This window comes from Cynocephalus volans, chromosome 15 (genome assembly GCF_027409185.1).
Source record: "Cynocephalus volans isolate mCynVol1 chromosome 15, mCynVol1.pri, whole genome shotgun sequence".
Taxonomy (NCBI): Eukaryota; Metazoa; Chordata; class Mammalia; order Dermoptera; family Cynocephalidae; genus Cynocephalus; species Cynocephalus volans.
In genome coordinates, this window is record NC_084474.1 from 85,224,436 (window position 1) to 85,236,764 (window position 12,329).

The following is a 12,329-nucleotide window of genomic DNA, read 5'->3' on the forward strand; positions in this document are numbered from 1 at the left end:
TCTTGTAATAGACTATAAACTTCTGTATGATCTGCAACACTCTACCCACTTTGCCCACACCAATCTGAGTTCACTTCTCATGATTCTGCCCTGACTCACCTGCACCAGACATTTTGGCCTCTTTGGTTCTCACTCTGCTGCCTGGGCCTTTGCCTGAAGCACTGTCCCCAGAACCACAATCTCCTACTTCCTGAAGGTCACACTTTGACTCTCATCATATTAGCGAAGACTTCCCTGATCACCCTCCACACAGCAGTGTCCCTCACTGTCACTTCTCTCCGTGTCCTTCCCCTGCTGTCAGCCAATATACCATGTATTTGCAGTTTATTTATTTTCTCTGTTCCCTCCTGCAGAATCTAAGGTTCATGAGAACGGGGATGTGTCCACTTTGCTCAGCATGGCATCCTCCACACCTAGAAGAGCACCTGGTTCTAGTACGTGCTCAATAAAGAATTATCAAGTAGATAAATTAGTGGTGAGAGAGTAACTTTAACTTTTACTTTCACTTCACTGTTTTTCAGAATTATATAAATATAGGGAACATATAATACTTTAAATCTTTAATTATTAAGGTAACACATGAATATACGCTCAATGAAAACAATTCAGACAAAACAAGGATCCCTTAATTAACATTCTTCTACTCCAAAACACATACTCCAATCTTCTTCTTAGAGGTAATCATCTATCCAATGTCCAGATATTTATTTTTGTTAATCAATGTCACATTTTACCTATTATTTTGTAACTTATTTTCTAATAAAAATCTCTTTGAAATTTTTCCATGCACAGGCCAAATCTGGTCGCACCCATTCATTTAGTTATGTGCTGTCTGTGGCTGTTTTCCAAAGTTTGATTATAGAGTAGATTATTTAATAATTTTCCTAATGATGGATATTTAGGTGGTTCCCAGAGTTTGCAATTACAACACTGCTGCATGAACATGTTTTTGCCCTCTTTGTGCACATGCAGCTATTTCTATAGGGTAAAACCAAGAAAAGAGCTTTCTGCAACAATGAATGTGCACATATTTAAGCATTAGAGATATAATTGCATTTTCTGGTCTTAGGGGGAAAAATATACAAGCAAAATTGGAAAAGCTGTGAGCCTCATAATTCACTTCACCCACCTGATAGGTCATTGGTCTGATTGTTTAAACAGTAGCAGTACCTTGTGGGGAATTTGCCCGGGTCTACTGTCTTCAGGTTAGAAACTGTGAAGAGAAAAGTTTCACACAGCGTTCCTCACACACTGGCTGCCCTGTGGCCCATCACCCACCACTACCACCATCAAGGGAGCCAGTCATGGTTAGCTCAGTTGGTTAGGGGATGGTGCTGATGATACCAAGGTCTGGGGTTCGATCCCTCTACTGGGCAGCTGCCAAAAACAAAACACAAAAAGATCCAGGCAGCACTTACTGTTGTAAATGGCCACAGAAAACTTGTGGAAGGCGAAGGAACTGTAGGAAGTAATGCTCAGCAAAGAGAAGAACTTCTTGCTATCTGCCAGACCAGACGGAGATAAAGAAACAGACAAATGTGTGGTAACATAATAGTAAATAAACAATAATATAAATAAGAGCACAGATAATAGAAATGAATACTGCAATAAACAAATGATAAAAATAAATTAAAACAAATAATAAAACAATAAAAACTGAAAATAATAAACAAAATAGAATAAAACTAAACAAAAAACCCCAATTGTATGCGTCACTTGGCTGTGTTTCCAGATGTGTCCTTAAATTCTGACAACTCCCTAAGACGCCAAGGTGTCTTAGTTTCCTGAGGCTCCTGTAACAAATTACCACAAACTTGGTGACTTAAAACAATGGCAGTTTATTCTCTCCCAGTTCTGAAGGCCAGAAATCTGAGACTCGTCAGGGCCACACTCCCTCCAGGGTTCTAGGACGCTGCCTGCATTCCTTACCTTGTGGGTCTCTCTTTGCCTCTTTCTCATAAGAACTCATGTGATGGCATTTGTCACAACCCAGATAATCCAAGATAATCTCCTTATCCTGGGATCCTTAAATCACATCTATTACCATATGAGGTTCTGTTCACTTTTTTGATGTACAAGGTGGTATTCACAGATTCATCAGGAAGTGAATGTCTTTGGGTGGCCATTTCCAGCTTACTACATGAGGGAAAGGGAAACTTCTCTTCTTTCTTCTTTTTTTTAAACATAAACAATCAGGTTCGGGAATAGACAAAGTGAAGAAGCATTGTAGCTACACCTAATTAGTGCTGCTCCTGGCCTATCTCTGGGAGACACTGCAGAGTAACGAGGTCTTTCCAGACCGAGGTCTGAGGATCATCGACTTGCACCAGGTCACCTGGTGTACTTGTTAAAAAAGCACATTTGCATGTGTGACCCCAGATCTACTAAAATCAGGTTGTGGAGAAAGGAGAAAGGTAGATACGCCCAGGATTCTGAATTTTAATGAGCTTTTCATGTGGTCTTTATTTATATAAACTTGTAGCCACTGGGATGGTAGCTGGAATGGCAGAGCCATGAAACTTTGGTGCATCCAAATCAGTAGTGGCGACCATTCCCCCTTGGATCTCTGGCTGTCGCCCTCTGGAGACCCTAATGCCATATACTGGGTGGGGCCAGGCTCTGTATTTTATAAGATCCTTGGGAAAATGGGGTAGGCACCCACGTTTGAATACTCAGTACTCAGTTTTCTCAAGTTTTTCTGATGATAAGGATCACCAGTGGCACTTGGTAAAAGTGTGCATTTCAGGCCCCTTCCAAGATCAACTGAATAAGAATCTCTAAGGCAGGGATCTGGGGAGCTGTATATTTAACAAGCACTTCAATTGTTTGTTATTATGCAACAAATTTGGGAAACTTTGGGCTAGATCATGGGTTTGGGTTAAACCAACCTGAATTCCAATTCTGTGTGGCAGTGGGCACACCTCAATTTCTGCCTCTAGACAGTGGGAGTGAGAGGACCACTCACGGGGTTATGCCAGGACTAAATCAATCATTGGAAGAGTTTGTGCTCCTTGAAGATACAAGTCATGACTTTTGAGTCTCTGCAAGATTTTGCAGAGCCCAGCATAGGGCCTTGCAGAGGAAAGAATGAGAATAACAGTTCGGGGTTGGGAGAGCTGAAGGTTTGCGCAGCCCAGCACTCCACCTGGTGCTTCTGTATCTCGCCAGTACCCCATACAGGCAGACCACCACCATCTTATCACACACTCCTCAAGGCAGTCCCGCTGATGGCAACTCTCACATGGGTAAACTGGGGGCAGGGGTCATATCTTTGTGACTATAGCTGTAAGTGTTGGGACAGGGACGGACAGTCCCTCAAACAATGTTGACGAGGAAATGACTAAGTGAACAAGTGTAAACCACCAAGCACAGTGGTGCACTTTGTGCGTTGTGCAATCCTAGGGAATGCCATTCCCATGGACCTCAATGTTGAATCAGCATCCTCCACCCCTCTTACTCTCAAAGCACTTATTATTACCCATTTCATATGTTTATTGTTTGCTTTCTGCTGCCCCTCCACCCACTAGAACAGAAGCTCCGCTGGGCAAGGATTTTTGTCAACTTTTTTCACTGTTTTGCCCTCCAATACTTAGAATAGTGCCTGGCATGTGACAGGTGTTCCACACCTATTCATGGAACAAAGTAGCGTATGATAATGAAGGAAGTGAGGAAGGAGTGGACACCTGGGATCCTTCACACTTGCCTGTCATTCATTAAGTACAGGCTATACATATAAGTCATTTTTCTAGAAGCTAAAAGAACATAAAAAAGAAGATTGGGATAATATTGTAATCACTCACTAAGACTCCTTGTGTTTTAAAGAGAGAAATCCAGAATCATATTAACTTAATCAATGGGTAATTATTGTTAGTTTGTGACAATAGTGTTAAGATTACAAATGTGTACACTTGTGCCATGTTTGGAATGCAGTTTGCTCTCAAAATGCTCATAAACCTCCTACTTCATTTTGATGTTTTCAGTCTCATCATAAATTAGGTAGGACAACGTGTTCTCCACTCTGAACACGTAGAACTTAGACACAGAGAAGTGAGGTGTCTTGTGCAGGTCACAGGGGGGACTAGAAGGGAAGATAGTACAAGATAAAAATGGGCTTGGATTGTGCTTTAGAAAATGATTACCTTTTAAAGCTCTACTCAGCATCCCATTCACGAGCTCTGTCAGGTTAAGTGTGGACAGATCGACTGATCTTGCAGGCAGCTCTGAAAGAGATTTAAAGATAGTGTCACTGGCAGGCTTTCCTTGGCAACAGAAAAAGTTCCTCATTTCTAAACTTCAGGCAGATAACACCTCCTCTTTGGATATTTGCTGAACACACAACAAGTGCCAGGCACAAGGGGTTTAAAGACAAGAGGCAGTTCCAGCTCTCAGGAGATGACAGCCAATAACATACATAGTGACAAGCATAGACAGGAGAAGTCCAGATGCAGCACAAGAGATACTTATCTTTAGTGACTATTTTATCTCTGCATTTGGAAAGAGCAGGGATTGGTGGGAAATACCTCATCTGTAATGGGAAGCCCAGGGACGTCGCAGGAGTTCTCAAGAGCTCTGCATTTGGAGTTAAGCACCCTGTGTACTAGAGGGGCTCCATCCTCGGGGATTCAGATTTTAATAGGTCTGGGATGTGACCCAGACATTAGTACAGGGGGAAAGAAGTCACCAGGTGTTGGTAGTGTGCAGCAGAGTGGAGAGACGCTAGTGGGTTAAAATCGCTCTTCTCAGCTATTCCCTGAAGATCTGGAAACAGCAGTTGGCAAGGTGGAAATAGTGGTGATATGCTTTTACAAACATTGTCTTTTTCAACTTTCACTTAATGTTCAGATGATGATTGGAGAGATGCTGTTATCCCTGCTGTGGGGACTGGGAAAAGAAATCCAGAGAAGTGGGAGAATTTGCTCAGCAGCACAAACCGACCCTGGAGTGGGGTGGGAGGACTCACCTGTGGTAGCCAGAAATGCCACCCCATTTTCTTTCCTCTCTTCTCCCCTAAGGCCAGATGCTGGGAAGAGAAAAGGTTTCATGAGAGAAATGCGAGTCTCCACTGTCAGCCCTGGAGCCGGAGAAACCTGGGAGGCCTTTGCTGCAGCACCGCTCAGGCTCAGCAAGGTGAAGAATCACTAGGAAAAAGGCAGATCCAGGATCCTCCTGTGCCCACCCCACACCTACCTCCAGAGTCTAATCTCCTTGGGCTGGGTGTGGCCCAGAAATCCACATTTTAGTAAATGCTCAGGGTGATTCTGATGCAGGGGTTGTAATCGACCCCACTTCTTAACTGGGATGGGAAACCGTGGTTCCAAGAGAAGTAACTTGCCTAAATTTGCACAACTGAGCAGTAGTGAGGGATGGCTCAGAACCTAGTTTCTAGAACTGTGGAGCAGTGAGTGGCCCTTCCAAAACATCAGGCCACTTGCCTACTTGGCAAATTTCATGCTATTGAAGAAGAAAATGTCAAAGGAAATTTTGAAATGTCAAAGGCAGGCATTCATTCATCCTTTCTTTATTCATTCAACAGATATTCACTGAGGATCAATATTTATGGAAAATTAGTCTACTCATACACAATAAATTGGTGTCCTGGGGGAAAGGGAAGTGGTTGTCTGGGGGAGCATTTAAACTTCATACACTTCTGTGCCTTTTGCTGTTTGAGTTATATGAATGTACTAATTAAAAATAAATAAATTTTTAAAAATAAAGAGTAACCCGAGACCCCCCAAAACCAAAATCATACCAAGAAAACATTATTCTGCTTGTTTACCAAAAATTTATGAACAGAAACTCAGTCCCTGACTCCTCTGTGTCTTTTATGTTGCAATGTATTCACCACCTCACTGGACAGCCACTTTAATACCATCAAACAAGGACAGGCAAAGAAAGATGAAATTATTACAAAGGTGATGATGGCAAATAACAATACCTTCTATTATAAAACCTTCTGTCACTAATAGAAGGCCACAGTCTTTGTGGATTTAATCAGATCATGATAATTCAAGTATTTAATGAACCATAGAGTAATAAATAGCTCATAGGAACTATTCATATAATTCTTAGAGTGTTAGTATACATAAAATCTCCAGTTTATGACTAGGGAAAGTAAGGCTTACAGAAGTCAAGGAATTTGCCCAAGAACAGACTGAGCTAGGGAGGAGCACATGCCCATTTACCTGTTGTAGGTAGGAAGGTCACCCCCTTTTCTTTCTTGGCTTCTCCTTTAATGCCAGACACTAAAGTAAAAAAGCTTGCATCAGAGAAATTATAACTCAAACATAACATCAGAGAAAATTTAATCCAAAATGCTCATTTTATAGATGAGAAAATTATAATCAGGAATTGTGAAGTGAATTGCTTAAAATCCCACATCAAATTTGTTTGTTCATTCAATCATTTAGTCATCAAAAATCTGTTGACCAACTGTAATAACACTAATGATTGACAATGTGATTGAGTACCTAGAATTTGCTATGTACTGTGTGTGTTGGGAAGGAAATGAAGCCAAGGGTGTCATTATAAACAATGTTGAATCTTGAAGGGAACTGTGAGGATGGGTCTAGGGGCCTGACCTAGTCTCACTGATTTGGAAACTTTCCCTGGGAGGGGATGTTGAGCTGAGATTGAAAGATGAATAGTATTTGAGTAGGATTTCACTGGCTGAGGGGGTATTCAATGTATAGGGAATAGCAGATGCCCAGGCTCTGAGGTGGGTGTGAGTATTACTTTAAAGAATGGAAAGAAGGCCCACAATGATGGAGTGTGGAGAATGAAGGAGGTGGAGGTTTGTAGGAACTGGTGATGGTGAGGCAGGCAGGGTGTGGTTGAGCATGTGCAGGACTTGGGATACTATGCAAACAGATTTAGGAAGTCAATGAACCATTAGGAGGAATGGAGAAATGAGGGAGAAACTTGGAAGGTGACATAATGAATTTACAAAAAGATTACTCGGGCTGACAGGTGGAGAGTGGATCATGGAGAGACAAGAGCAGAACTAATTTAGAAAGCTCTCTTGGTGGTCTAGAAAAGAGAAGAAGATGGTTTGGCCGAGGGTGGTAACAGTGGAGGTGAAGAGAGTTCTGATGCATAAATGGGACTCAAACACAAAAAGTCAAGGGGGCAAAAAAAAAACAAAAAAAAAAAAACAGAAATAGGGGATTTATTATTGCCATTTTGAACAAATTCATTTAGGATTCTGTGCAGAAATGTTGGCTGCTGAGATTCGCTAAAGCACAATGAATACCCAGACAGAATATAGAACAGACACTTCTGGAACTCCGACCAGACCCACCTGTGTTCCAAAAGGACAGGACACAAGCAAGGCCTATGCAGAGCCTCACCAGAGGACCGAAGCCTGGCATGCTTGTGAAACTCTGGCCCACCTGCAAGCAAGCAAGCAAGCACTTGATGGAAACTGGCTGGATTACTAAGCACATTGATGCAGAATGTGGTTTGAGAACAGTGCATGGGGAGTCATTAGAATTACACTCTGAAAAAGGCTTTGTGCTAGGATAGACAAGCATGCTAAGGTAAGAAATGAACCCCTCAATTTCACTGACTTAATTCAACAACAAAAGTTGATTTCTTTTTTATAGTCCATAGTCACAGCAGTTTGATGGGGAACTCTGCTCCACAGTCTCTCGGGGACCCCAGTTAATGGAGTCGTCTCTATCTTGTAGTTCTCTATATGACAACTGTGGCCTCCTTAGTCATTGGTTCATTGTGTTAGTAGAAGGGAGAGAGCTGGAGGAATACACACCAACTCTTAAGTGCTTTGGCAGGGAATGACATGCTTACTTTTACTTACAGCCCATGCCAGAATTACTCATGTGGCCCTGGCAGAGAGCATGTGTGTGTGTATGCATATTCAGGGAGCGTTAATGTCTCTTTCTTGGGTTTTCTGACTGTTTAGATGGGAAATACCCACCAAGTACAACATCACTACTACTCATAAATAGGAAAATAATATTCATATAAGAGTATATGTGAGTGTCCACAGTCTCTTTCCTTTTCTGCAGCTCTGTGTGCTGGCCATTCTTCTGGACATTTGATATGCAGAATCAGGACAATAGTTAAAGCTGCAAAGCTGAGAGTAATAAGAATAATGGAGAAAATTTATTGAGCACTTTCTGTGAGCCAGACACCACACAGAACACTGTCTGATGCATATTATCCCTTGATAATTACACAATCTTTATGTGTTGGAATTAATGTAATGCCCATTTAACATAGGGCTGTACAGACTTGATTTGAAATGAGCAGAAATTTGCCATTGGTAGAGAATGGAGTAGATCTGGAAGGTGAATTGGAAGGGGTGGAAAAGCCAAGAGAATGTGTACTGGGGATGGGAGAAAATGTTTCAGGAATTGAGCATCTTCATGGTAAATTGCATGTTGAGCAGTTCTGCTCCATTTGGAATGGGAACCCCTTATGAAATTTTCTGAGAGATCCCAGTAAACAATTAAATTGCTTTCTAATTATTGATGGATGCTTAGATCGGATGTATGATAGATTGGTGTTTTCTCTAGATGCAAGCCTGGACAAAGACCGACCTTGCAAGAGAGAAGAAGTGGGGCTTTCTTGAAGTTCTCTTAGTCTCATAAATCCATTTACTCTTTAAACCTGTTTTTTTTTTTCATCTGGAAATGGGGATAAGAGAACCGAGCCCCTGGAGTCTTTGTGAGGATTTAAGACAATGAATACAAGCATTTAACCCAATGTTTGTCACATAGTAGTGCTCTGTACACACACCAGGCATCCAGCTCAGGCTGGAGGCACAGGGACACAGGGACACACTGTGCCTTCCCTCTAGCTGTTCAGTAACTTGGAGGAGATAGACATATGCCCAACTAATTCACACTCAAGACCAGCTATGCTAAGATTTCCATGGAGAGATTGACAAAGGAGATGTGAGACAGAGAGATAGAGATAGAGAGAGAGACTGGTGAATCCAGGACTTAACATTCTCTCCAGCACAGGGGTACTGGGAGTGGGGTGGACAGGCGGTATGGCAGACAAAGTGAAGATTCTTTCCTCTGGCACCTCACCTACTATGGAAATATTGCCTCATCTTCCTGAGCCTAGTGTGTAAAATATACAGTCATAGCAACTTTGAAGATATTTTGTGGAGATTAAATGAGATCATGAAATATGATGCCTAGTGCAATCTCTGGAATATAGAAGATACTTAGGAATCTTCCTTCTCTTTTGTGTCTATTCCTGAGCTCAGCCATCGTACCAGAACGAGCAGATATAAACTTATAGTAGATAAAACAATTATCTATATTTATATGATAGATCCAAATTTCTTTTTTGGGCTCCATTATGTTAATCATTCTTTTCCGTTTACTAAGAGTAAACACACTAATATTTATTATTTTAAAACTATATCTTCCTTTGATTTTGTTCTCAAAGAAAAATATCTTTTTCCTTCTGTCTAGGTTTTTTTTATTCTTTGCTATTGGCCAAGTCAACTATGTGTTTGGAGTAAGGTTGCCAGATTTAGCAAATAAAAATATGTACATCCAGAAAAATTTGAATTTGAGATAACAATGAATAATATTTTAGTATTTCTCATGCAATATTTTTGTTTGTTTTATTGAAATATAATTGATCATACGTATTCATGGGTTACAGAGTAAACTATCAGTATTTGCATAGAATGTGGTGATCAAATCAGGATAATTAGCATATTCATCATTACAGAGCATAATCATTCTTTGTGTCCATGAACCAATTTCTCCTTAGCCCCACCTCCTTCCCACCTCTAGTAACCACAGTTCTGTTTTCTTCTTCTGAAAGTTCAATGTATTATTGTGATTTCCTTCCTTCCTTCCTTCCTTCCTTCCTTCCTTCCTTCCTTCCTTCCTTCCTTCCTTCCTTCCTTCCTTCCTTCCTTCCTTCCTCCCTCCCTCCCTCCCTCCCTCCCTTCCTACCTTCCTCCCTCCCTCCATCCCACCCTCCCTCCCTCATTCCTTTCTTTCTCCCACTTATGAGTGAGGACATGTGGTATTTCTTTTCCTGTGCCTGGCTTATTTCACTTCCCATAATTTTATTCATCTTCATGCACGTTTCATGCAATATTTGGAACTACTCTAATTTGGAGAGTTGGAAAGTTTTATTAAATAGAACTCTACAGCTTACATAAGCAGACTGGCTGGATTTCACCTCACAACAAAACTGAGAACATCTGGCCTCCTTAGGCTCCCCCTTGTAAGCCTGGGCCACTCTGGGACAGCTTAGGGCAAGGGGAGGATCCAGAGTTCAAGGTCACAGATTTTATTTAAATTTTGCGTTGTCTACTGTGATATGGATCAAGTTACTTAATCTTCACTCACTCAAAAAATATTTGTGGAGCTCATGGCATAGTTGTTACAAGCACCAACCCTGGAGTCAGACAGTTTAGGTTTGCTTTCTTGCTCTGCACTTTGCTAGCTGTGGAAGTAACTAAAACTCTCTGTTCCTCAGTTTCCTCACCTGAAACTGTCATGAGGACTAAAATATGTTACATTTACAAGAAGCAGCGGACAGTGTCTGGCACAGAGTAAGTGCTATGTACATGTTTAACAAACAAATAAAGGTGATGATACTTAAGAGATTTGATAGTCAATAGTAAGAAAGACAGACAATGTCCTCCTTATGAGGGAGTTATAATCCTCAAAGTCATGTCTTACAAAGACTGGATCAGATGTTCGAAAATTGACCCTAGAACTGAGCTATTATTTCACTGCATTCCCCATGGCTATAACTGGATAATTATTCATAAATGATCATTTCTTCATTGATATTTGCAGAAAAGTAAGTCATACAATTATATGACAACAATGATAACGTACTGAAGGGGATCAGAATATGCTACCCTGAAATAGTCACTTTGGCACATGGATTATTTTGAGCTGAAGGCCATTGAGAATCAACAGATGCAGGAGGAATCCTTTTTGGAGACTCCCTTATCTGACTATGTGCAGAAACTCCTGAGAAGTGAGGAATGCCATAAATCTCTCCTTGGGGAGTTTTATGACCATGAAGAAGATGGAAAGTTGTCACTGAGTTGGGCCTGCACAAACAAACCTTACTAAAACAACCCTTATCTTCCATTTGTTTCCCCATATATTTTTCTTCCCACAATTTACCACATCTAGAATCTCAAAACCCTTTTCTTTCATCTTGCCACTTCTCTGCAAATTTATCACCCCTTTGTTAATATACCTAAGCCTCTGAATCTGACATCCCTCTTGAGATTTTCATTTCATTTTTGTGAGACCGTACATAAGCATATGAATAAAACATTTTCTCCTATTAATCTGTCTTTCATCAGTTCAATTTTCAGGGCCCCAGACACTGAACCCAAGAAGGTAGAGGAAACAGGTTTTTTCCTCCCCAACAGTGCAATTTATTGAGCCTTCGCTTTTGGACATGATCTCTGTTATTTTACCATGTCAAGCACCCTGTGAGAGAGGTAATTGGTATTTCGATTACAAAAGCAAAAGACACAGGGATCTGAGATATAGCACCTAGCTCATGGCCACAGGGATCCTAAGGGGCAGAACTGGGATATGAACCATGGTGTCTCAGATATTAAAGTTTGTGCCTTTTTTCACCATGTTCTACTCTCTTCTCCTGCCCTCACAATACCATCCTGGAGTGCCAATAAAGAGTTGGCTGTTCGAATCAAACAGAATTGATTATTTCAAAGCATTTTGGTGGGTGGAAGGGATTAGAAATTTAATCAGACTCTCAGGAGAAGAGCTGAGAAGGGCTGTTGTGACTGATGATCCAAGAATCTGCCCAAGAGTCTTGTGAAATTAATTCACAGTGTGTCCTTGTTTTATTGGCAACAGCTCTGAACCTGGGAACACAAATGGTAAGGACAAAGTCTTTGGAGTCTTAATTACACACTGGGTTACCTCCAATGAACAAGGATCCCAAATCAACCAAAATGAGTTTAGCCAGACAAGCAAACCTGCCTTTCTTGCTGTACTTTGCAGCTGAAAGATGCCTTGTCAGATGCAGAATAATTATAGTGCACAGTGCAGAGGTAAAAGCTCACTCTGAAGCACCTGGCTTGGGCCAGCCACAGTGAGTGTTGGATGTTCTTGATACGTTATTATGGCCCATTCACTCAGCAACCTTCCATGTAAGTATCATCTCCCTGTTCCTGAGAGGAACCGAGGCTTGGGGATTCTAGACAGAGTGCCAAGGTCATTAAGCTGGTGGGGACAGCCCTGGACTTCAAACTCAGGTAATTGGCTCCATAAGCCGTGAGACAACACCGAAAGGTGAAGGTCTGCCTTTTTAAAAACCTCTAATGAAGAAAAAGAAGT

At 41.3% G+C, this 12,329-nt stretch overlaps 1 protein-coding gene across 1 annotated transcript in view; it reads right to left on the reverse strand.

The window, feature by feature from the left end:
- HHLA1 (HHLA1 neighbor of OC90) overlaps positions 1–7,367 on the reverse strand; it is a 32,497-nt gene extending 25,130 nt beyond the window's left edge. The window contains exons 1-6 of the mRNA XM_063079100.1: positions 7,298–7,367; positions 6,183–6,242; positions 4,961–5,020; positions 4,140–4,220; positions 1,419–1,502; positions 1,130–1,213 (exon numbers count right to left, since the gene is read on the reverse strand). Of these exons, the coding sequence (XP_062935170.1) occupies positions 1,130–1,213; positions 1,419–1,502; positions 4,140–4,220; positions 4,961–5,020; positions 6,183–6,242; positions 7,298–7,367 (439 nt within the window). The remainder of the gene's footprint in view (positions 1–1,129; positions 1,214–1,418; positions 1,503–4,139; positions 4,221–4,960; positions 5,021–6,182; positions 6,243–7,297) is intronic.
- Positions 7,368–12,329: the final 4,962 nt, after the last annotated feature.